Below are 21,976 nucleotides of genomic sequence, written 5' to 3' on the forward strand. Positions count from 1 at the left end.
TTCAGACTAACTAATGACATTATAAAGTGAAGAAACCAAATTATGTTAAAATTTTAAATAATAGATTTAATATTATTTTTAAGCATAGACTAAGAGCTAAAATTTAAATTTGATCATTGTTTTATAATGTAAAAAAGAAAAAGCAACACAAACCTAATAGAAATGGAAAGCTACTTGACATTGTCTAAGACTAGTAAATATTCAATTATGTATAACCACGTAATATTTTAATAAAAAATTAATGATGTTAAATATTTAAGTTAATTAATAACATAATAAATATATAGGAACCATATTATGTTTACTATAAGATAATAGTAAAATTGCAGTCTTGATCTCTTTACTATGCTCATGTTTGAGATTTAGTCTTTGTATTTTAATCGATATAATTTGGTCCTCTATTTTTATCTTTGGCATTAGTTAGCCCAAACAACTAAAATTCTTAACTATTCCGATTTAAAATGATGACATAAATTTATTTTTAGAACAACTTTCTAATACAAAAGTAATATTTTTATGCATGAAGTTGAAATGAGTATTTTAATAAAAAATTGTAATTAATATTTTAACCGAAATAATTAATGGTACAAAACTATTTCGACTAACTATGATATCATGTATGTATAAGAATCAAATTATATAGAATTAAAGTATATATATTAAATCTTGAATTTAAACATTAGAGATCAAAATCAAACATTAGAGATCAAAATCATAATTTGATCTAAAACAATCTATATGTTCACTTGAAAGGAAAATGAGAATAACAAACTAATAGGTTAATGTTAGAATTGTCCTTGAACTTTCATTCAATGTATAATGTGGTATTTAAAAAAAAAAAAAAAGAAAAGAAAAGGAAAATCTAATATCGTACCTATATTATGTTGCCATGGATCAATGTACCCCAAAGCTTTAACATTGTTTAATTTACACACAGACTCGACAAACAACGAATAAATGAATGAGAGATGTTATATAATTGGTTTTGGATTTTGATTATAATTCTTTTCCCTTAAATTTTCGACAAAAAAGTTTTATTTGTTTTCAATTTTTGTTTGTTTCTTAAAAAAAGTAAAACAAAATAAAATTATTAAATTTAATTATGTAAAATTATATTTAAAACCCAAAACAAATTGTATAATGACACATAGTATTCTTTTATGTAATGTTGCCAAGTAAATGTGTAAATTAAACTATGTTAAGAATTTGGGGTAGATCTGTTTATGGATTGAGCCATTTGGTCTATAAGCTTGTTTAAAAAGTGAAAGAGTTTGGATAAAAATATTGGCCCGAAAAATGAGTTTAGGCAAAAAAAAAAACTTATTTAGAAAACGGATCAAACCTCAAGTAAGGTTTTTTTAGATCTAAGCTCGGCCTGATCTGAATTTGCAAAAAGAAAAAATATGTTGTTTTCTCACTATTTTGTTGACATTTCACTATTATGTTACTATTTTGTTGTTATTATCTAAATATTGTATAACTCTTATTTTATTGTTAATTTTGCTACTATTTTAATATTATTTAAGTATAAAGTTTTTAAAATTTAATTTTAATTTATTGAGAAACATTTATTTTAATTTTTAATATTTTTAATGTATTATATATATTTTTAAAATTAAAAAAATTAATATGGGTGGGTCGATCAAGGCTCGAGTTTTAACATTTTTATCCGCATCGGGCTTGGGAAAAAATTTAAGCTCATTTTTCGGGTTGAAAACAAAAAAATTTGTCAATATCTGACTCGACCCATGAATAGGTCTACTTTGAGGTACACTGGTACATGATAGAATAGTACAGGGACCATATTAGGTATTTTCCTCGTAAAGGTACCAAATTAGACATTAGAGGGAAGTTTAGGGGTCAACTGTAACGTTAACCCTAACTAATTAACCATAAGCAAAATAAACAGGACCCTTTGAGTTTTGACATGTGAGACACGTGTGTAGTAATGGATATTGGCTTAGAGATCAGATTAGGGTCATGTAAAGTTCCTCCTTCATTATTCCAAAGAGAGCTAAAATTGTTGGTTCTGGTTTGAAATTAAAGCCCGGAGAATCTCTAAAAGAGGCATGAGTTTACGCGTGTTGTTCTTGTTTTTTTTGCAGATACGTGCCTAGAAACTTTTCTAGTTCTTTTATTGATCCCACATCACAGGATATTGTATTCATATTATATTTATATTTTAGGGAATGTATTCATTTATTCGGTTGTAAAATTAAGTGGTTTCCTACTTTTTCATATCTTTTTTATATAATTAATATTTTAATAATTCAATCGTTAAAATATTAGTATGATGAAATGAGGAAGATAATCTTAAGTTTTATCTCGTGGATCCTTGTCCATTTTGTAAATATACTTGGAAGATCTCACTATATTAGAAACATTGCAGTGGAGTTTACAACCGTACTACCATATATCTGAAAAGGGCAACTGCCCAGCAAAGCAAAGATATGGATTCCATCGAAATACCAAGTTCTTCTATAATCTCACAAATAGAAGCGAAGGATTTTATATGAATCGCTTCTACAATTTTAGTATTACATAAGAAAATGGACTTCCAGATGCAATAAAGAAATATTTACTAGCAACTAAAAACCCTAAATGAATCAAATAAGAGGCTAGTAATGAAACACCCAGAGAAGCAGAATTTGCAAAATTACCATACCTTTCATATGAAACCCTTGGCACAAGAGAATTTGGAGTTAAATGCTTGGGTAATTGGCTGCGAAAACCGGATTGCGGTCTTTAAACTGTACAAGAGATGCCGCAGAAAAGGGCGAGTAATGTATTCAACCACTAAGAAGTAGCCTTCGAGGGTCGAGTTGTTCACTACAGTAACTGGAAGGAACAGCTGAAATCTCCTGCCTTCCTTTCCACTCTTCCCCAGGTTTCAAGGTAATGGGCTCCTCCACACAGGCAGCCTCTACACACAGCATATGCATGTACTCATTATCACCAAAATCCGCCATTGCCTTTGCTTTCTTATCCCACGGATTCCACACCACTGAAAATCAATCATTAACTTACACATCTAACCATGATTTACATACATGCTTACCTGATTATGTAAAATGAATCATTAAGTTGCATAGCTCATCTATTTATTACAACTAAAACGAATGCAGGCTGTGTCGTTTGTAATAAATACAATATTATAGTTCAAGTAGAGCTACAAATGGAAAAAATATAAGCCTTCAAACCTTCATTTGTATGGCAGACATATGACTATAGCTCAAGAAGGCATCAAATGAAAGCTTTCTTGAATAAGTACAGAACTAGATGACAATTTTATATTAACATCGCACATGACTCGATTTTTGAAGCCCCCCGACTGTGATGCAAGGGATAACTGGTTGTCTCTCGGTATATACATTTCAGGTCGAATTTTCCTCCACATACCATTTAGAGAAACCTTGCCTCTAGACAGACTGAAAGAACAGAACTATTTTTCAAAGGGAATTCTTAATAGAGGTCGATTTGTTGGAAGGGAAGGATGTCATTGAAAACAATACTGTAAATTGGAAATAAAGTAATAAATAGATTTTTGGTAAAACATAAAGCTGAGTAGATCACCCTACATATGTTATATTTAATTGCTCCAAAAAAAAAGAAAAAGAAAATGTCAACTGATATAACTTCCAAGATGAAGCATGGACAAGAGATTAAATTGTTTTATCTCTAACTATAGTACACTTTCCTTCATAACCTAACTAGATGGCTCTAAATTAATGTGTTAGTGTAATAGTGTATAGAGATTATAAACTCACCAGCATCTGGAAGTCCATACTTTCGCAATTCAAATGTTCGTTTCCTTTCATGGTCCAGGATGGCAATTTTTGTTGGTGTACTGAGGTATACTTTATCCACCTTTTTCATCAACAAGACAGTAGACATAAAACCATAAATATAAATTAGAATTAAAAAGATAGGGAAGGCATACGCTTGCTTATAATAGTTGACACTTACTTCTGATTCAAATGTTATTGCATCCTCTTGTTCTGTGAACCGCTCTCCGTTCTTCAAGTTATCCAAATAATCCAATGTCTCTAGTCCTTCTACTCGTACTTCACTAAATAAAAGTGAATAGAAAAGAATTGTAAAACACAGAATGAGTATGTCCTAGTTCTGTATCACAATAACATCTAGAACAGAGTTTCTACTTTTTCCACTAAAAAAATAAGTTTTTTCATTCCATCTCCAATGTGAACATGTTATCAAAAGGTGCAACAAATAGAACTCGCTTCAAATCATAACTTAATTTTGCTATACAACATTTCAATTTAAAATCAAAATCTGTTGCAATGATATTTATGACATCTAATGAAAAAATAAAGAAAATCCATACATCTAGCTTGTAGAAGACTGTAGCAGGCATGGCTATAAATCATGTGTAAGCTACTAGTGTTCTAAGCACAACTTTGATCTAATATTTATACTACTGTTTTTCACAGTCCTAGATCCTCCCCATGAGGCTATAGGATAAGTTCATCAACAAATGTTCACTGCAGATTGCATCTTACACTGCTTTCAATACCTAAGAAAACAGTATGCATCATTTTAAACCACAAAAGTTCCACAGCTGCTAAAATTACAATGCATATTTAAATGCAGTGATTCTCATAACTAAAACCACAAGATAGTAAAGATAAATATATTCAACCTGATATCAGTGACGAAAAAATAGGTCTGATAGGCAAATCTAAACGTAAATGACTTTCCACCAGTGCTTGTATTTCTGATGCAAGATGTCAACATTAAATCACCTGTAGGTCCCAGAGCTACCCTTAACCGGTACTCATACCTGCACATAATTGCATATCACTTAATCGAATGATAAAACTTCAGTAAGAATCTCATACGCATAGGTAATGCCCTAAATGTACATATACACAGACAGGTGACAACAAATGTAATCAGTCAATCATAGATCCCCATATAACACAATACTAAAGCACATTTAAGATTGGTTTTAAAAATAGTTACGAGTTAGCTCCAAAACAACACACATCCTACTGCCATAAGTTTGAGAATTCTTTTTACAGTGAAAACTGATATCATACTAGTTTAACAAATTTGTTCCAAAGAAGAGCATTTGAGACTGAAATTCCAATTTCAATTTGAGAGCTGTGTTAAATAATCAAAATTCTTAATAGCGCACCTGTGAGGCCAGATCTTCATATCTTCTTCAGAGTGCGTGAGGATTAAGTCAACAAAGGCCTTGTGAGAAATATCTGATGGAGATGGTGGGGGATCCGGATCAATGCTCCAAATTCGATTCCTTGCAAATCCATATTGCTCAAGAGAACCAGTACTTTTTAACTGTATACAGAAAATACTTGAATTCAGAAACAAATATATAAAAATTGCAAAGACAAACAGATAAAAGTATTGAATCACATACTTGAGGGAAACAGATTGGTATACCTCCACGAATAGCCCTAGGAGGTCTAAAAGAAGCCTGCAGAAAGCACACATTAACTGGAGGGGTAGTCATAAAATTAAGTAGACCCATAAAAATTGCTAATTTTCTTCTTGTATAAAACTTAATATGCATCAATTGTATCATTTAGAAATATTTTAGGTACTTTAAGAAAATGTAAAAACCTCGTTTGTACCAGAAAGTAAGTGGAAGTGACGATTATTTTGACACTCTCCTGAAACTATACGAGATCTCATTTATTTCAAAAGTGCTTTCTGAGCGCTAAACTCGTCACCTAGAAGTAGCAATAAGTGTTGATCAAACAACTAAGAAAATGCTATAACATCCAAGTAATTCATCACCACACTGCACAATAGATGGGATCATTACTAGCATATAATTGGCTAACTGGGAGAAAATGATAACAGCATTCTGACCATCTCTAACTATGAAAGACAGATCGTTAATAGCAGGAGAAATAGATAGCTTTAATTCATTTAAATTCTTAAGCTGAACTGCTTCTCACAAGAACACTTCTAATACATATACCTTACTACTAACAAAAAGGAGCTCTTCACCATGTGCATTCTTCCAAGAAGTGACTTGACCTCCATACAAATATACCTGTTTAAGGGAAAAGAAAGTAGAATGAATACAAGAAAATTTACTTGTTTCCCAAGTGTATGTTCAGTTTTTCGGATTAAAAAGAAAATAACAGAAGAGGAAGAGGAAAGAGTGCACAAGAAATTACATTGTGCAGCATTCATGGCTTCCTAAGTTCATGAAATAGGGCTTCAAGAACACTAATTCCACTTTTAGGCATGTTTAATATAAGAAAAAAGAAAATCAGCAAAACTGCACATATTCAGAAAAAAAACAATTCATGTTCAGACTAGTACTTATTCTCTGCAAAAAAAAAAAAAAAAAGGAAAGTTTCAATGATTTGCGGGAAGTAAAATGGATTATTATCTATAAACTAGTGTTGGAGCTCGAAAAGTCCACAACATTTACTTGACTATCAAGTGTACATTGAACTACAAATATGAACTTAATAATCTAACGTTGACTTCATTATTTATCTAGCAATAGTAGCGCGGTAAGCATATTAACTAGCTTCTGGACATTTGAACTCCCTTGTCAGTGCATGGAATAGCAATGTTACAAACAAAATGGCACATGCAGAAGCCGGTATACACTAACAAGGAAAAGGAAAAATATTCTAAAGCATCTTATGGATAAACATATACATATTTCCAAAACATCTTATATACACGGTCTAAACTCTTCCCACTTTAAAACATATTACAACTAATTAGTGAGCCAAAGAACCTTAGGAGTACTTATCCTCTAAACACTCTGTTTGTTCTCGTAAACAGAAATTTCTCCCATCATCTCAACAATGATGTTTCAGAAGGAAAATTTTCACCAGGAAAAAGAAAACGGAACAAGTAATCATATGCTTAAAACTGCACCTTAAATTTGGTTTGACAATAATCTTTCGTACTATTTCCTCCAATTGATTCATATATTTTAGCTTGCATTCTCCTGCTATCTTTCTTCTCTGGTTTATAATATAAAGCACACTCTACATTTAAGACGACGACGAAAAATGAAATCTCCGTAACCTAAATTGAATGCAAACTTAACGAATCATCACGTGATATATTAAGCAAAACGGTAGCACGAATCAATCATCATTCATTATGCAAATCGATAAATACAATAATAAAAAAAAAAAACTGAAAAGATCACACAAAACTCCTCAAAGAAACGGTAATGCAGTTAACATTTTAACACAGAATGAAGATTCCGAACAAAAACAACAATTATATAGATGGAAAAAGGAAAAGGAGAATAAGAGGCAAAAGAGAGTAGGGAGAAAGAGAAAGAAAGCGAAAACCTCAGCAGAGCAACGGCGAATCTCCCTTAAGATGACCTTATCGAGGCCATTGACGCCTTTACAGTGCTCCACATGCACCTTCTCTGAAGACATCTACGGAATTCTTCAATTTCTTCCTTGAGAGATCAATCGTTGTTTCAAAAGATATATAAAAATAAATATATAAGGAGCGAACGAGAGAGACAAGAGGAGGGACCTACTAATTAAGGAAATATCTGATCAGTATCAAAATCCTTTTCTCATTTTCTCCTACTACATCTACACTAGAGCTGATCATGGGCTGGGCGGCCTGGCCCGGTCCGGCCCAAAGGCTCTCCCGAAAAAATAGGAGGATTTGGGTAAAAATATAGGTCCGAAAAATGAGCTTGGGAAAAAAAACGAGACCCGTTTAAAAAAAGGGCCGGGCCTCGGGTAAGAGTTTTTTGGCCTGAGCCCGGCCCGGCCCGGCCCGAATTATATATTAATATATTTTTTTATTTTATTTTTAATTATTTTAAATTTTTAATATAACTATTTTTATTATATTGTTAATTTGTGTATTGTTTTAAGAATTGTTTTAGTATTATTTTATTTGTTTTAATATTTATTTTTATGTTTTTAAATATATTTGATTTATTATATTTTAAATTTTTTATTTAATGAAATAAGAAAAAAATTAATATGGGCGGGCGGGCCGGGCTCGGGCTTAGTAATTTTATTTCGGGCGGGCTTGGGCAAAATTTTAGACCCATATTTCGGGCCGGGCTGGGCTCGGGCCTAGTAAACAGGCTTAAAATTTTATTTAGTCCGACCCGAACCCGGCCCGGCCCGACCTATGATCACCTCTAATCTACACCTAAACGAGTTTTTTTTTTTCCAACCCACTCGTTAATTTTGTACCTGTAGTATAAACTCCACGTCAGATAAAAAATAATGAAATATTTGTATTAATATATTACTGAAAACTCTTGGACATGAAGGTATATTTTTTCTCCACTATTTTATTAACTTCAAAAAATTTACTGAAGTAGAAAATATTTTATTTTTATAATTAAGTTATTGTTTATATTAATAAAACCTTTAAAGTTGGTGATTATCTTTTCAACAACACTTATTGATAAAAGATAATTGGTTAGAGTCAAAGATGCTTTGAAAGTATTCAGTAAAATGGAATAGACAAACATGTTAAGGTCTAGTTTTTCATTGCATTTGGGGTTTCAAATATGCTTTTTTTAATGAGAAGCAACGAAGAACATTTGAATTTATGGATTAAAAAATTACGGTGAAAAAGTTGTTTTTCAGCCAAATACTAAAGTTGAGATTTAATTGCCTTTAAATTTTGACTTTTTCATTGAGGATTATCACAACTTATTTATATTAAGAGTAATCTATAAAAATAGTCACTTTTATTTGCTTCAGGTTATATTTTAGTCACTTATGTTTAAAATGTTACGTTTTAGTCACTTATGTTATTATTTTATTACGAGTGATCACTTTACCGTTAAGTTCCGTTATCTCTGTAACGGTAATCTTACGTAATAATCCAACTAGATTTTAAGTGCTAACTTGGATTTCTAAATGGGATAAAAATAGATTTTTAATTAAAAATTTAATTAATTAAAATTTTTAAAGCTAAACCTTAACTAAAAAAACTGTTCGTATCCTCTTTTTAATTTTCCTTCCATCTCTTCTTTTTTTTCAATGGTTTTTTTTTCTCATTTGACTGGAAAAACTATTATTAAGATCAAAATAGTTGAAATTCAATTGACTGCTTCATAAAGATGGATTCAATGGAAGGTTCAAGTATGTCTTCTTTGTATTCCTCTATCTCTTTTATTCAGTACTGAAAAATAAAAGATTAGATTTTTTATTGTTTAATGAAAACCCTAAATTAAAATTCTTGATATTTTCTTCTACTTTTTGAAATTATTTGTAAACATGTATTTTATTTTGCGTCAATAAACATCCCATAAAATGCAACCAGAAACATGTTTCTTTCAAGCTAATTTTAAAATTTTTAGAAAAGGGCTGTTACTTTCACTGTTCTTGTTCCTAATTATTATATTTTCTAGTTCTTTCATAGTTCTTAAATAATTGGTTTCTCAATCAAATTTTTTTATCAGAATCAACTTGTATGTTCACAATCTCTTTGTAGGTATTCCAGATTATTCTTTCTTATTTCTGATTTCAATTATTTTGATCTTAATAATAGTTTTTCCAGTCAAATGAAAAAAAAACTCATTGAAAAAAATAAGAGACAGAAGAAAAATTAAAAAGAGGAGATGAACAGTTTTTTTAGCTAAGGTTTGGGTTTGAAAATTTTAATTAATTAAATTTTTTTAATTAAAAATTTATTTTCATCCCATTTAGAAATCTAAGTTGGCACCTAAAACCTAGTTATACTGCCACCTACAATTACCGTTAGAGAGATAACGGAACTTAACGGTAGAATGATCACTTCGTAACAAAATAATAGCATAAGTGACTAAAACGTAACATTTTAAACATAAGTGACTAAAATGTAACCTGAAGCAAACAAAAGTGACTATTTTTGTAGATTACCCTTATATTAATCATTTAAAAACATAAAAGAATTAGATTAATTTATATTTTATGTATTATTAAATTAAATTATTTAAATATTTCATGTATAATTATATTAAATTATTTAAATATAATTTATTATATTTCATTTTTTAAAATATGTAATGTATCATTGATTTTACAAATAATTTATGTTAATTACTTAAAAAGTATTTAAAATATATACTTCATGTATCATTATATTAAATTGTTTAAGTATTATATATTTTAACTAATTTTAACTTTCCACTATCATGTTCAAAAGGACATCTTAATAAAAAAGTATCTATATCTTTTAAGGGCCTTGTCCCTTAAACTTTTCCAATTTTAGGTCATCCATCTGACAATTCATTGTCACACCCAAAACTCTTTTACCCATAGTAGCTTTACAAACAACTAGTTTTCCCTTGAGCTTTTCAATTTGTTCATTCAAAGTCATCATTGTTAGAGTATGCTCAAAGACCAATCATGAGATGATTGTAATAATATACTCATTTTACCTTATTTGTTAATATAAGACATTGCCATTGTTATTTCAATTTTTTTTCCTATGTGTAAATAAATTGATTAATAATAAAATCCTAAGAATAATATGATTCTTAAAAAGTCATTAGTCAAGTATTATTGTGGGTTTAGACAATAATAATGCATTGAGACTAATGTGTAGTTGATTGATGACAGTGTTGTCATTGGCATAAGGATGTCAAAATTAATACATGAGTATGTGTTAGAGAACAACATACTGGGTCTCCCTATATTTGGCCTTTATAACTCGCTGCTCGCTTTGGAAGCGATTATGCATGATGACCTTAAAACGACCCTAGTCGAAATGTGGTTTCGGGACCACAAAACCAAGGCATAAAAATAATTTAATATTTATTTTATTGCCTATAATGTGTGTTAACTCATGTGTGATATTTTTATGCTTTGATTTAGAATTATAGATGTGAATTTCACTAGAAAGGACCTAGTAATAAACTTTGAAAGTATGAGGGAAATGTGTGATGACTAATTAAAGGATGCATGCAAAACAATGGACTTGCATGTCAAATTTCCCCCATAGCTAGTGGCCGGCCATGACAAGGATTTATGGGCAAAAATCATGTCATGAAACATGTTTGGTAAATGGGTTATGATGGAAAGAATAAAATAAGGGTATGGAATAAACAATTAATGTTAGTAGATGAGAAACAAAAAAAAAAAAAGTGTCCATCTTCCTCCATAGCTTGGCGAATGTCCTAAAGGAAGAAAGAAAAATTTTGTTCATCTCTTTTCACTCTCTTGTTGGCCGAAAATACTAAGGTTAAGGAAGGAGTTTTGCTTCATACTTGGTTTGGAAGAGGATTAGGAAGAGGTTGGCTAAACTTGCATCAAGATTAAGGTATGTTTGAGGTTCATGCATGTTTTTAGTTGCTAGCTTAATGTTCTTGTTAGCCCATGGTTCAAATCCTTGTTATGTCATGGGAATGAAATTCGCCAAAGTGAATGTGGTGTTAATGCCATTGCATGTTAAATAACAAGCTTGAAAGTGATACATGTGGTGGAGGATTGAAGATTCTTAGATTTTCTTTTAGCATTTTTTGAATGAGATACTAAGTTCTTTGTTTCACCATGACCAAATTGAAATGGTGTGGTGTTGTGGTATTCGCCATGATATATCCATAAGTATAATTCATGCATGTTGCATGGTAAGTAAGATTTAAGCTTTGGAAATGTGTATATATTTGGATATAAGCCACTTGAGAATTCGCCCTTGCACCTACATGAATATATGTTTGCACATGATGGATTGGTATGACATATATACTAATTCAAAGTGTATATTTGCTTGTGATGATGTGTTGATTATGAAGTAAATAAGAGATGTGCAATGAATTACGATATGTAATGTGTTAGTAGTAAAATGTATGCTGTTTTTTTTGTGTGGTATTAAGTGTATATTCGCCACATGAGGGGTAATTAGTGTGCATGCATTCGGTTTGAGGCAAGCATATTGATGCCTATTCTTGGCTTAGAAAATTGGCTAAGAGGAATATTAACTAATGTGTTGAGTTCGATTTATGATTTCGTACATATACAACTTTGATGCCTAATGTATATAAGGGCCAAGTACTTTGAACTTCACGTTGATGTTTGAATGTATTGAATTGCTTGTTGTGATGTAAAATGTGCATGACCATTGTGTATTTGAGCTAAAGGATGGCCATATGACCATTTACACTCCTTGTCATATTCGCCATAAGCTATCATGATGAGATTTTAATAAGTTAAATTTGTGTAAATTAGCTCAAGAGCAAAGGGAGCTAAATCCGATAAAGGGAAGGAAAAAGTAGTTGAATAGCCGTCGAAATCGCTCGACAACATCCAAGGTAAGTCTTGAGTGATGACCCTACTTGAATTATATCAAAATTATGCTCCTTGTTTGTGTGGCCATTGAGCCGAAATAGTAAAGGTTGATAGATATTTTGTGTTAGAGCTTTAATAACGAAAATGAACTATGGACGTGTCTTGAATATTGATATATATGTAAGTGAACATTGGAAATATATCCGGGCTAAGACCGAAGGCATTCGTGCGAGTTGATATATCCGGGCTAAGACCGAAGGCATTCGATGCGAGTTGATATATCCGGGCTAAGACCGAAGGCATTCGTGCGAGTTGATATATCCGGGCTAAGACCGAAGGCCTTTGTGCAAGTCACCAAATCCGGGTTATGACCGAAGGCAATCGTCTTGAGTCGCTATATCCGGTTAAATCCGAAAGTATGTGATTCGGAAGTGAGCAATCTTGCTGTGAAAATTTCAGCTTATACACTTGTGAAAATTCCAGCAATGAGGTATGTTTGTATGTGCTTGTACTAATTGAATTCTTACAAGTAAGTATCGCTAAGTTGATAAACGAGCTACCGGCCTTGGGCTAAGTTGTTCTTTTGTGTATGAACATAAGGGTTGGTGATGTGAAATAAGTATGAGTATGGGAATGTGAATTAGTAAAGTGGTTTAATTAGCCATGTGAATAAAATACCTTAGTCAAAGCTGATTTCATTGCTTGAGACTTACTAAGCATTAAAATGCTTACCCGTTGCTTTGGCTCTCTGTTTTATAGGTTTCGCTCGTTAGCTATCGGATTCGGGATCAAAGAAGTCGAAGTCATCCACACTATCGAAGCCCCATTTTGGTACAAATTTTGGTTGAACTTTGAAATGGCATGTATAGGACCATCCTTTGTTGAAGGTCATGTACCTTCGGTTTGTGTAAACTTGGATAGCCATGCGAAAATGGCTTATATCGTTTTAGCATAGAACTATGATCGTTTGTATGTTGACCCTTATGAGGTATGGAATTATTTTGAAACGATTAGCCATTGGAATGGTTAATCATGATCACGCTTTGTGCTATGTATGTAAAAAGGGCCAATTGAATCATGGAAAGTATGAAATAGGTAAAGCCTACTAAAGGCAGATGCTGACAGCAGCAGTGACGTGGATGTGAAAAATCACTAAAAATAGTAGGAATGGTATTAAATAGCAAATAAATTATGTAAGTGTACCTTGATGAATCTACTTTCATATGGAAGAAACGAAATGGTCATATGAGTTATAAGTTAACAGATTTTAAAGTTCTTGTGAAATAGGGCCAGAACGGTTTCTGGATCCCCTGTTCCAACTTTGGAAAATCATTGTAAATTAACCAGAGATAATTAGGAGTCATTCCATATATGTGTAGATTCCTCTCTGAGTCTAGTTTCTATAGAAACAAACGGCATTAGTATTGAAGCCCTGTACAGGGAGATATCCAATTCGTAACGCACAAAGGTCAGTGTAGTCGATCCCTACAACAGGCGAGACTTTAACTAATAAACTGTACTAATTGGCTCGACCAAAAACTCTAGAAAAAATATGTAGATGGACATATGAGTCTAGTTTCAGGAAAATTTACGGAACTGATTTTCGAGTTGTAAAACTCAAGTTATGAATTTTGGAGCGACTAGTACTCAGATTGGCAGCTTGTCTGAAAATTGTCAATAAGTGGGTTGAAGTCAGTTAACACCTCGCGTTCGACTCGCGACGGTCTCGGGTTCGGGTGTTACAATTTTATTGGTATCAGAGCTACGGTTTAGTCGATTCTAGGACTACCGTAATGCGTTTGGGGTCTAGCTATACATGCCATTTTATGTGATTATATGATAGTGTGGTGATTTCGGCGTTTGAACTTGTGTTTATTTATAGTAATGGATCCCGATCCCAACCGAAGCGATAGTGATGATGTGGAGAGTGTGGCGCTGCTCCGCACAAGGGACAGCGCCGGCGGACTCTCAACCTGTTGCTAGCAATCCGAATGACGAGGCTAGACAAGCCTTTTATAGCGTGATGAATGATTGGTTCAACCAATACATTCGAACTAATACTACTGTTCCACAACCTCCATTCCCAACAAACACACCCCGCACCTACAATGCCTCCGTTAATTGACCAAATAAGGTCGAATAAGCCCCAGTTGATAGAATCCGAAAACATGGGGCTACTGAATTTAAAGCTACGGATAGTGATGATGCCGAGCAAGTCAATTTTGGTTGGACAACACGATCCGCACTCGATGAGCTATCTTGTACACCGATGAATGCCTAAAGTGTACCATCTCCTTGCTACGTGATTACGCCTACTATTGGTGGAGTACTCGACTTGTTGTGCCCGCGAACAAGTAACTTGGGAGTTCTTCCAAACCGAGTTTGGAAAAAGTATATCATCGAGATTTATGGACCAAAAGCGAAAGGAATTTCTCGAACTTAAACAAGGTTCCATGTCGGTTATCGACTATGAGCGAAAATTCGTGAGGCTTAGCCAGATGCAGCGAGAATGCATTTCTTGAAAGTGTGATGTGTAAACGCTTGAAGATGGGTGAATGATGAGATAAAGGCGTATGTTGGCATTTTGGAAATCGAGAGTTTGTGACTCTCGTCGAGCGAGCGTGCAAAGCCGAGGAGTTTAGTATGGAGAAAAGGAAAGCGGAGCGGGAGCAAGGGAGTTTAAGTAAGAGGTATTCGGGAAGCCCTTCCAACATCATCAAAGAAACTTAGAGATGGCTTAGGCCGATCTAGAGACACTTCGGGCTTTTCTAGGCGAGATCGCGATCGACCCCCGTGACCACACGAATCACTTGATCGCCGAGTGGGAATGATCGACGAGAGAGGACGAGTGCGATATTGTGGCAAATGGCATTTTGGAAGTCTGTAGATTCCGTGACCGCTCTGTTACAAGTGTGGATCGGTTGACCACTTCATTAAAGATTGCCCGAGGTTGTGCGAGCAGAATGTAGATCGGAGTGGGAAACCGGTACTACCACCTCGAGGTAGACCATCCGGAAATACGGGCAAGGCTAGTGGTGGTCGAGAGGATCTAGAGATCTTGCGACCAGATCCGAGGCTCGCGCTCCAGCTAGGACTTATGCTATACGCAGACGCGAGGATGCCTCCTCGCCGGATGTTATTACTGGTACTTTCACTCTCTTTGATACTAATGTGATTGCTTTGATTGACCTGGTTCTACTCATTCTTATATATGCGAAACCTTAGCATCCAAGAAGACTTTGCCTATTGAGTCTCTCGAGTTCGTAATTCGGTGTCAAATCCTTTGGGTCGTTATGTCTTTGGTCGACAAAGTGTGTAAGAAATGCCCCTAGTAATTGAGGTACTGTTTTCCGGCGGACTTGATGCTTTTGCCGTTCGATGAATTTGATGTTATTCTTGGGTTGGATTGGTTGACCGTGCATGATGCGGTTGTGAATTGCAAAAGCAAGACTATTGATTTGAGATGCGCAAACAACGAGATGATCCGAGTTGAGTCTACGAACTTGAAGGGTTGCCGGTGTAATATCATCAATGTTGGCCCGAAATATGTAAGAAAAGGGTGTGAAGCATACCTTGCGTATGTACTTGATGATAAGGAGTTAGGAATAGAACCCAAATCTGTGCGGTGGTTTGTGAATACCGGACGTTTTCAGAAGAATTGCGGGTTTGCCACTGTTCGGAGATAGAGTTTGGCATTGAGCTTGTACACAGGACCACACCGATTTCGATAGCTCCATATCGTATGGCACCAACGGAATTAAAGGAGTTGAAAGCTCGGTTGCAAGAGTTGATGGATAGAGGTTTTGCTCGCTTGAGTTTTTCACCTTGGGGTGCACCGGTGTTGTTTGTGAAAAGAAGGACGGAACCATGAGGTTGTGCATCGACTATCGTCGACAATAAAGTGACAATAAAGAACAAGTATCCGTTACCACGTATCGATGATTTGTTCGATCAATTGAAGGAGCCTCGGTGTTCTCAAAAATAGATTTGAGATCGGGCTATTATCGATTCTGAATCCGAGATTCGGACATACCCAAAACCGCCTTGAGCGAGATATGGTCACTCGAGTTCTTAGTGATGCCGTTTGGGCTCACTAATGCCCTGCGGTATTTATGGATTTGATGAATCGGATCTTGAGATCATATTTGGATCGGTTCGTAGTTGTGTTCATCGACGACATCTTGGTCTATTCAAGAGATGAGACCGAACATGCGGAGCACCGAGATTAGTGTTGCAAATTTTACGGGATAAGCGGTTATATGCTAAGTTTAGCAAGTGTGAGTTACGGTTAGAGAGGTTAGCTTCTTGGGTCACGTGGTATCTGCATCGGTATTCGAGTCGACCCAAGCAAAATTTCAGCCATACTTAGCTGGAAACCTCCAAGAAATATTCTTGAGGTTCGAGCTTTTTGGGACTTGCGGTTACTACCGACGGTTTGTAAAAGGATTCTCGATGATAGCCACACCCATGACTTAAACCGCTTGAGAAAGATGTCAAGTTTGAATGGACGGAAAAGTGTCGAAAAGTTTTGACCAATTGAAAACTCATTTGACGGAAGCTCAATTACTAGTACAACCGAATCGGCAAAGAGTTTGTCATCTATAGTGACGCCTCCCTACTTGGGTTAGGTTGCGTATTGATGCAAGAAGGTCGAGTTGTGGCCTATGCGTCGAGACAATTAAAGCCACATGAGAAAAATTATCCGACCCATGATCTCGAATTGGTCGCCATCGTATTCGCCTTAAAGATATGGCGACATTACTTATTTGGTGAGAAGTGCCATGTGTATTCGGATCACAAAAGTCTCAAATATTTGATGACTCAAAGAGACTTAAATCTGCGACAAAGACGTTGGCTCGGTGTTAAAGGATTATGAGTGGTCATTGACTATCACCGGGAAAGGCTAATGTGGTTGCGGATGCCTTAAGCGGAAATCACCTTTGCTTTCTGACGATGAATGTACACTTGTCTATCCTACCCGACAATGTGTTAGTAGCGAATTAATGACCAAACCATTGTTGACTCATCAAATTCGTGAAGCTCGAAAGTTGATGAGGAGTTGCGTGCAAAACGGGTGAGTGTGTTCGAACAAGGAATCGGAGTTTCAAATTGATGATGACGATTGTTTGAGGTTCGAAGTCGTTTGTGTGTTCCAAAGAATTGAACTTATTTCGATAATTCGAGCGAAGCTCATTGTAGCCGAATGGCAATCCACGGAGTACGAAGATGTACAATGAGTTAAAAGCGTCGGTTTTGGTGGCATGGTATGAAAGCGAGACATCTCCGACTTTGTTGCAAGATGTTTAATATGTCAACAAGTGAAAGCGGAGCATCAAGTGCCTTCGAGGTTACTTGACCGATCACGATACCCGAGTGGAAATGGGATCGAGTCACAATGGACTTTGTGTCCGGACTGCCGTTGTCGACAAGTAAGAAGGATGCAATTTGGGTTATTATTGATAGACCGACTAAGTCGGCTCACTTTATCCTGTGCGTATGGATTTTCATTGGATAAACTAGCTGAATTGTACGTTTCTCAGTTGTGAGATTACACGGGTACCGATTTACATTGTGTCGGATAGAGATCCGAGGTTCACCTCGCGATTTTGGAAGAAATTACAAGAAGCATTGGGCACCAAGTTGCATTTCAGACCGCCTTTCACCCCAAACCGATGGTCAATCCGAGCGTATAATTCGGATACTTGAGGATATGTTGAGATGTTGCATCCTCGAGTTCGATGGTTCGTGGGAGCGGTACCTACCTTTGATTGAATTCGCTTACAACAATAGTTTTCAATCAAGTATTAAGATGGCGCCTTACGAGGCTTTGTGCGAGGCGTAAATGCCGTACACCATTGTTTTGGACCGAGCTCGGTGAGAACAAAATTTTGGAGTGGATTTGATTAAAGATCTTTGAGCAGAAAGTAAAAGTAATCCGTGAAAATCGAAGATAGCCTCCGATCGTCGAAATCGTATGCGGATTTGAAACGAAAGGACATTGAGTATCGGTGGGAGATAAAGTGTTTCTTAAAGTTTCGCCGTGGAAAAAGATACTCAGATTCGGCCGTAAGGGCAAGTTGAGCCGAGATTCATTGGGCGTCTGAAATCTCCGAACGAGTTGGCCCGATTGCGTATCGTTTGATCTTGCCCCCGAACTTGAAAAGATTCTAGCGTCTTCCATGTTTCAATGCTTCGACGCTATAGATCTGATCCGTCGCACGTAATTAGTCCATCGAGGTTGAAATTCAAGCCGATATGAGTTATGAAGAAGAACCGATTCGTATCCTAGCTCGTGAAATGAAAGAGTTGCGAAACAAAAGGTTCCGCTAGTGAAAGTGTTATGGCTCAAACACGGATAGAAGAAGCTACTTGGGAACCCGAGAACTCTATGAAAGAGCAATATCCAAACCTATTTACGGTAAGATTTTCGGGACGAAAATTTCTAAAGTGGGGAGAGTTGTGATGACCTTAAAACGACCCTAGTCGAAATGTGGTTTCGGGACCACAAAACCAAGGCATAAAAATAATTTAATATTTATTTTATTGCCTATAATGTGTGTTAACTCATGTGTGATATTTTTATGCTTTGATTTAGAATTATAGATGTGAATTTCACTAGAAAGGACCTAGTAATAAACTTTGAAAGTATGAGGGAAATGTGTGATGACTAATTAAAGGATGCATGCAAAACAATGGACTTGCATGTCAAATTTCCCCCATAGCTAGTGGCCGGCCATGACAAGGATTTATGGGCAAAAATCATGTCATGAAACATGTTTGGTAAATGGGTTATGATGGAAAGAATAAAATAAGGGTATGGAATAAACAATTAATGTTAGTAGATGAGAAACAAAAAAAAAAAAAAGTGTCCATCTTCCTCCATAGCTTGGCGAATGTCCTAAAGGAAGAAAGAAAAATTTTGTTCATCTCTTTTCACTCTCTTGTTGGCGAAAATACTAAGGTTAAGGAAGGAGTTTTGCTTCATACTTGGTTTGGAAGAGGATTAGGAAGAGGTTGGCTAAACTTGCATCAAGATTAAGGTATGTTTGAGGTTCATGCATGTTTTAGTTGCTAGCTTAATGTTCTTGTTAGCCCATGGTTCAAATCCTTGTTATGTCATGGGAATGAAATTCGCCAAAGTGAATGTGGTGTTAATGCCATTGCATGTTAAATAACAAGCTTGAAAGTGATACATGTGATGGAGGATTGAAGATTCTTAGATTTTCTTTTAGCATTTTTTTGAATGAGATACTAAGTTCTTTGTTTCACCATGACCAAATTGAAATGGTGTGGTGTTGTGGTATTCGCCATGATATATCCATAAGTATAATTCATGCATGTTGCATGGTAAGTAAGATTTAAGCTTTGGAAATGTGTATATATTTGGATATAAGCCACTTGAGAATTGGCCCTTGCACCTACATGAATATATGTTTGCACATGATGGATTGGTATGACATATATACTAATTCAAAGTGTATATTTGCTTGTGATGATGTGTTGATTATGAAGTAAATAAGAGATGTGCAATGAATTACGATATGTAATGTGTTAGTAGTAAAATGTATGCTGTTTTTTTTGTGTGGTATTAAGTGTATATTCGCCACATGAGGGTAATTAGTGTGCATGCATTCGGTTTGAGGCAAGCATATTGATGCCTATTCTTGGCTTAGAAAATTCGACTAAGAGGAATATTAACTAATGTGTTGAGTTCGATTTATGATTTCGTACATATACAACTTTGATGCCTAATGTATATAAGGGCCAAGTACTTTGAACTTCACGTTGATGTTTGAATGTATTGAATTGCTTGTTGTGATGTAAAATGTGCATGACCATTGTGTATTTGAGCTAAAGGATGGCCATATGACCATTTACACTCCTTGTCATATTCGCCATAAGCTATCATGATGAGATTTTAATAAGTTAAATTTGTGTAAATTAGCTCAAGAGCAAAGGGAGCTAAATCCGATAAAGGGAAGGAAAAAGTAGTTGAATAGCCGTCGAAATCGCTCGACAACATCCAAGGTAAGTCTTGAGTGATGACCCTACTTGAATTATATCAAAATTATGCTCCTTGTTTGTGTGGCCATTGAGCCGAAATAGTAAAGGTTGATAGATATTTTGTGTTAGAGCTTTAGTAACGAAAATGAACTATGGACGTGTCTTGAATATTGATATATATGTAAGTGAACATTGGAAATATATCCGGGCTAAGACCGAAGGCATTCGTATGCGAGTTGATATATCCGGGCTAAGACCGAAGGCATTCGTGCGAGTTGATATATCCGGGCTAAGACCAAGGCATTCGTGCGAGTTGATATATCCGGGCTAAGACCGAAGGCCTTTGTGCAAGTCACCAAATCCGGGTTATGACCGAAGGCAATCGTCTTGAGTCGCTATATCCGGTTAAATCCGAAAGTATGTGATTCGAAGTGAGCAATCTTGCTGTGAAAATTTCAGCTTATACACTTGTGAAAATTCCAGCAATGAGGTATGTTTGTATGTGCTTGTACTAATTGAATTCTTACAAGTAAGTATCGCTAAGTTGATAAACGAGCTACCGGCCTTGGGCTAAGTTGTTCTTTTGTGTATGAACATAAGGGTTGGTGATGTGAAATAAGTATGAGTATGGGAATGTGAATTAGTAAAGTGGTTTAATTAGCCATGTGAATAAAATACCTTAGTCAAAGCTGATTTCATTGCTTGAGACTTACTAAGCATTAAAATGCTTACCCGTTGCTTTGGCTCTCTTTTATAGGTTTATTTCGTTAGCTATCGGATTCGGGATCAAAGAAGTCGAAGTCATCCACACTATCGAAGCCCCATTTTGGTACAAATTTTGGTTGAACTTTGAAATGGCATGTATAGGACCATCCTTTGTTGAAGGTCATGTACCTTCGGTTTGTGTAAACTTGGATAGCCATGCGAAAATGGCTATATATCGTTTTAGCATAGAACTATGATCGTTTGTATGTTGACCCTTATGAGGTATGGAATTATTTTGAAACGATTAGCCATTGGAATGGTTAATCATGATCACGCTTTGTGCTATGTATGTAAAAAGGGCCAATTGAATCATGGAAAGTATGAAATAGGTAAAGCCTACTAAAGGCAGATGCTGACAGCAGCAGTGACGTGGATGTGAAAAATCACTAAAAATAGTAGGAATGGTATTAAATAGCAAATAAATTATGTAAGTGTACCTTGATGAATCTACTTTCATATGGAAGAAACGAAATGGTCATATGAGTTATAAGTTAACAGATTTTAAAGTTCTTGTGAAATAGGGCCAGAACGGTTTCTGGATCCCCTGTTCCAACTTTGGAAAATCATTGTAAATTAACCAGAGATAATTAGGAGTCATTCCATATATGTGTAGATTCCTCTCTGAGTCTAGTTTCTATAGAAACAAACGGCATTAGTATTGAAGCCCTGTACAGGGAGATATCCAATTCGTAACGCACAAAGGTCAGTGTAGTCGATCCCTACAACAGGCGAGACTTTAACTAATAAACTGTACTAATTGGCTCGACCAAAACTCTAGAAAAAATATGTAGATGGACATATGAGTCTAGTTTCAGGAAAAATTTACGGAACTGATTTTCGAGTTGTAAAACTCAAGTTATGAATTTTGGAGCGACTAGTACTCAGATTGGCAGCTTGTCTGAAAATTGTCAATAAGTGGGTTGAAGTCTGTTAACACCTCGCGTTCGACTCCGGCGACGGTCTCGGGTTCGGGGTGTTAC

At 35.2% G+C, this 21,976-nt stretch overlaps 1 protein-coding gene across 7 annotated transcripts; it reads right to left on the bottom strand.

Moving 5' to 3' along the window:
- Nucleotides 1-2,342: 2,342 nt before the first annotated feature.
- Nucleotides 2,343-7,554, bottom strand: LOC108484633 (putative glucose-6-phosphate 1-epimerase). Of its 7 annotated transcripts, none has more exons than XM_053030228.1 (9): nt 7,320-7,554; nt 6,892-7,044; nt 5,969-6,043; nt 5,402-5,458; nt 5,159-5,319; nt 4,661-4,801; nt 3,967-4,069; nt 3,768-3,867; nt 2,343-2,923 (listed from the first exon to the last, which is right to left on the bottom strand). In XM_053030228.1, the coding sequence occupies exons 1-9, from the start codon at nt 7,410-7,412 to the stop codon at nt 2,790-2,792; spliced, it is 1,017 nt and encodes a 338-aa protein (XP_052886188.1). In that variant the 5' UTR covers nt 7,413-7,554; the 3' UTR covers nt 2,343-2,789. The 7 variants fall into 7 exon arrangements, with proteins under 7 accessions (XP_052886188.1, XP_052886187.1, XP_052886190.1 ...); XM_053030227.1 differs by having other exon boundaries at nt 2,343-3,004; XM_053030230.1 differs by lacking the exon at nt 6,892-7,044 and adding an exon at nt 6,171-6,274 and having other exon boundaries at nt 2,343-3,004; nt 7,320-7,469.
- Between the last annotated feature and the right edge of the window lie 14,422 nt (nt 7,555-21,976).

This window comes from Gossypium arboreum, chromosome 6 (genome assembly GCF_025698485.1).
Source record: "Gossypium arboreum isolate Shixiya-1 chromosome 6, ASM2569848v2, whole genome shotgun sequence".
NCBI lineage: Eukaryota > Viridiplantae > Streptophyta > Magnoliopsida > Malvales > Malvaceae > Gossypium > Gossypium arboreum.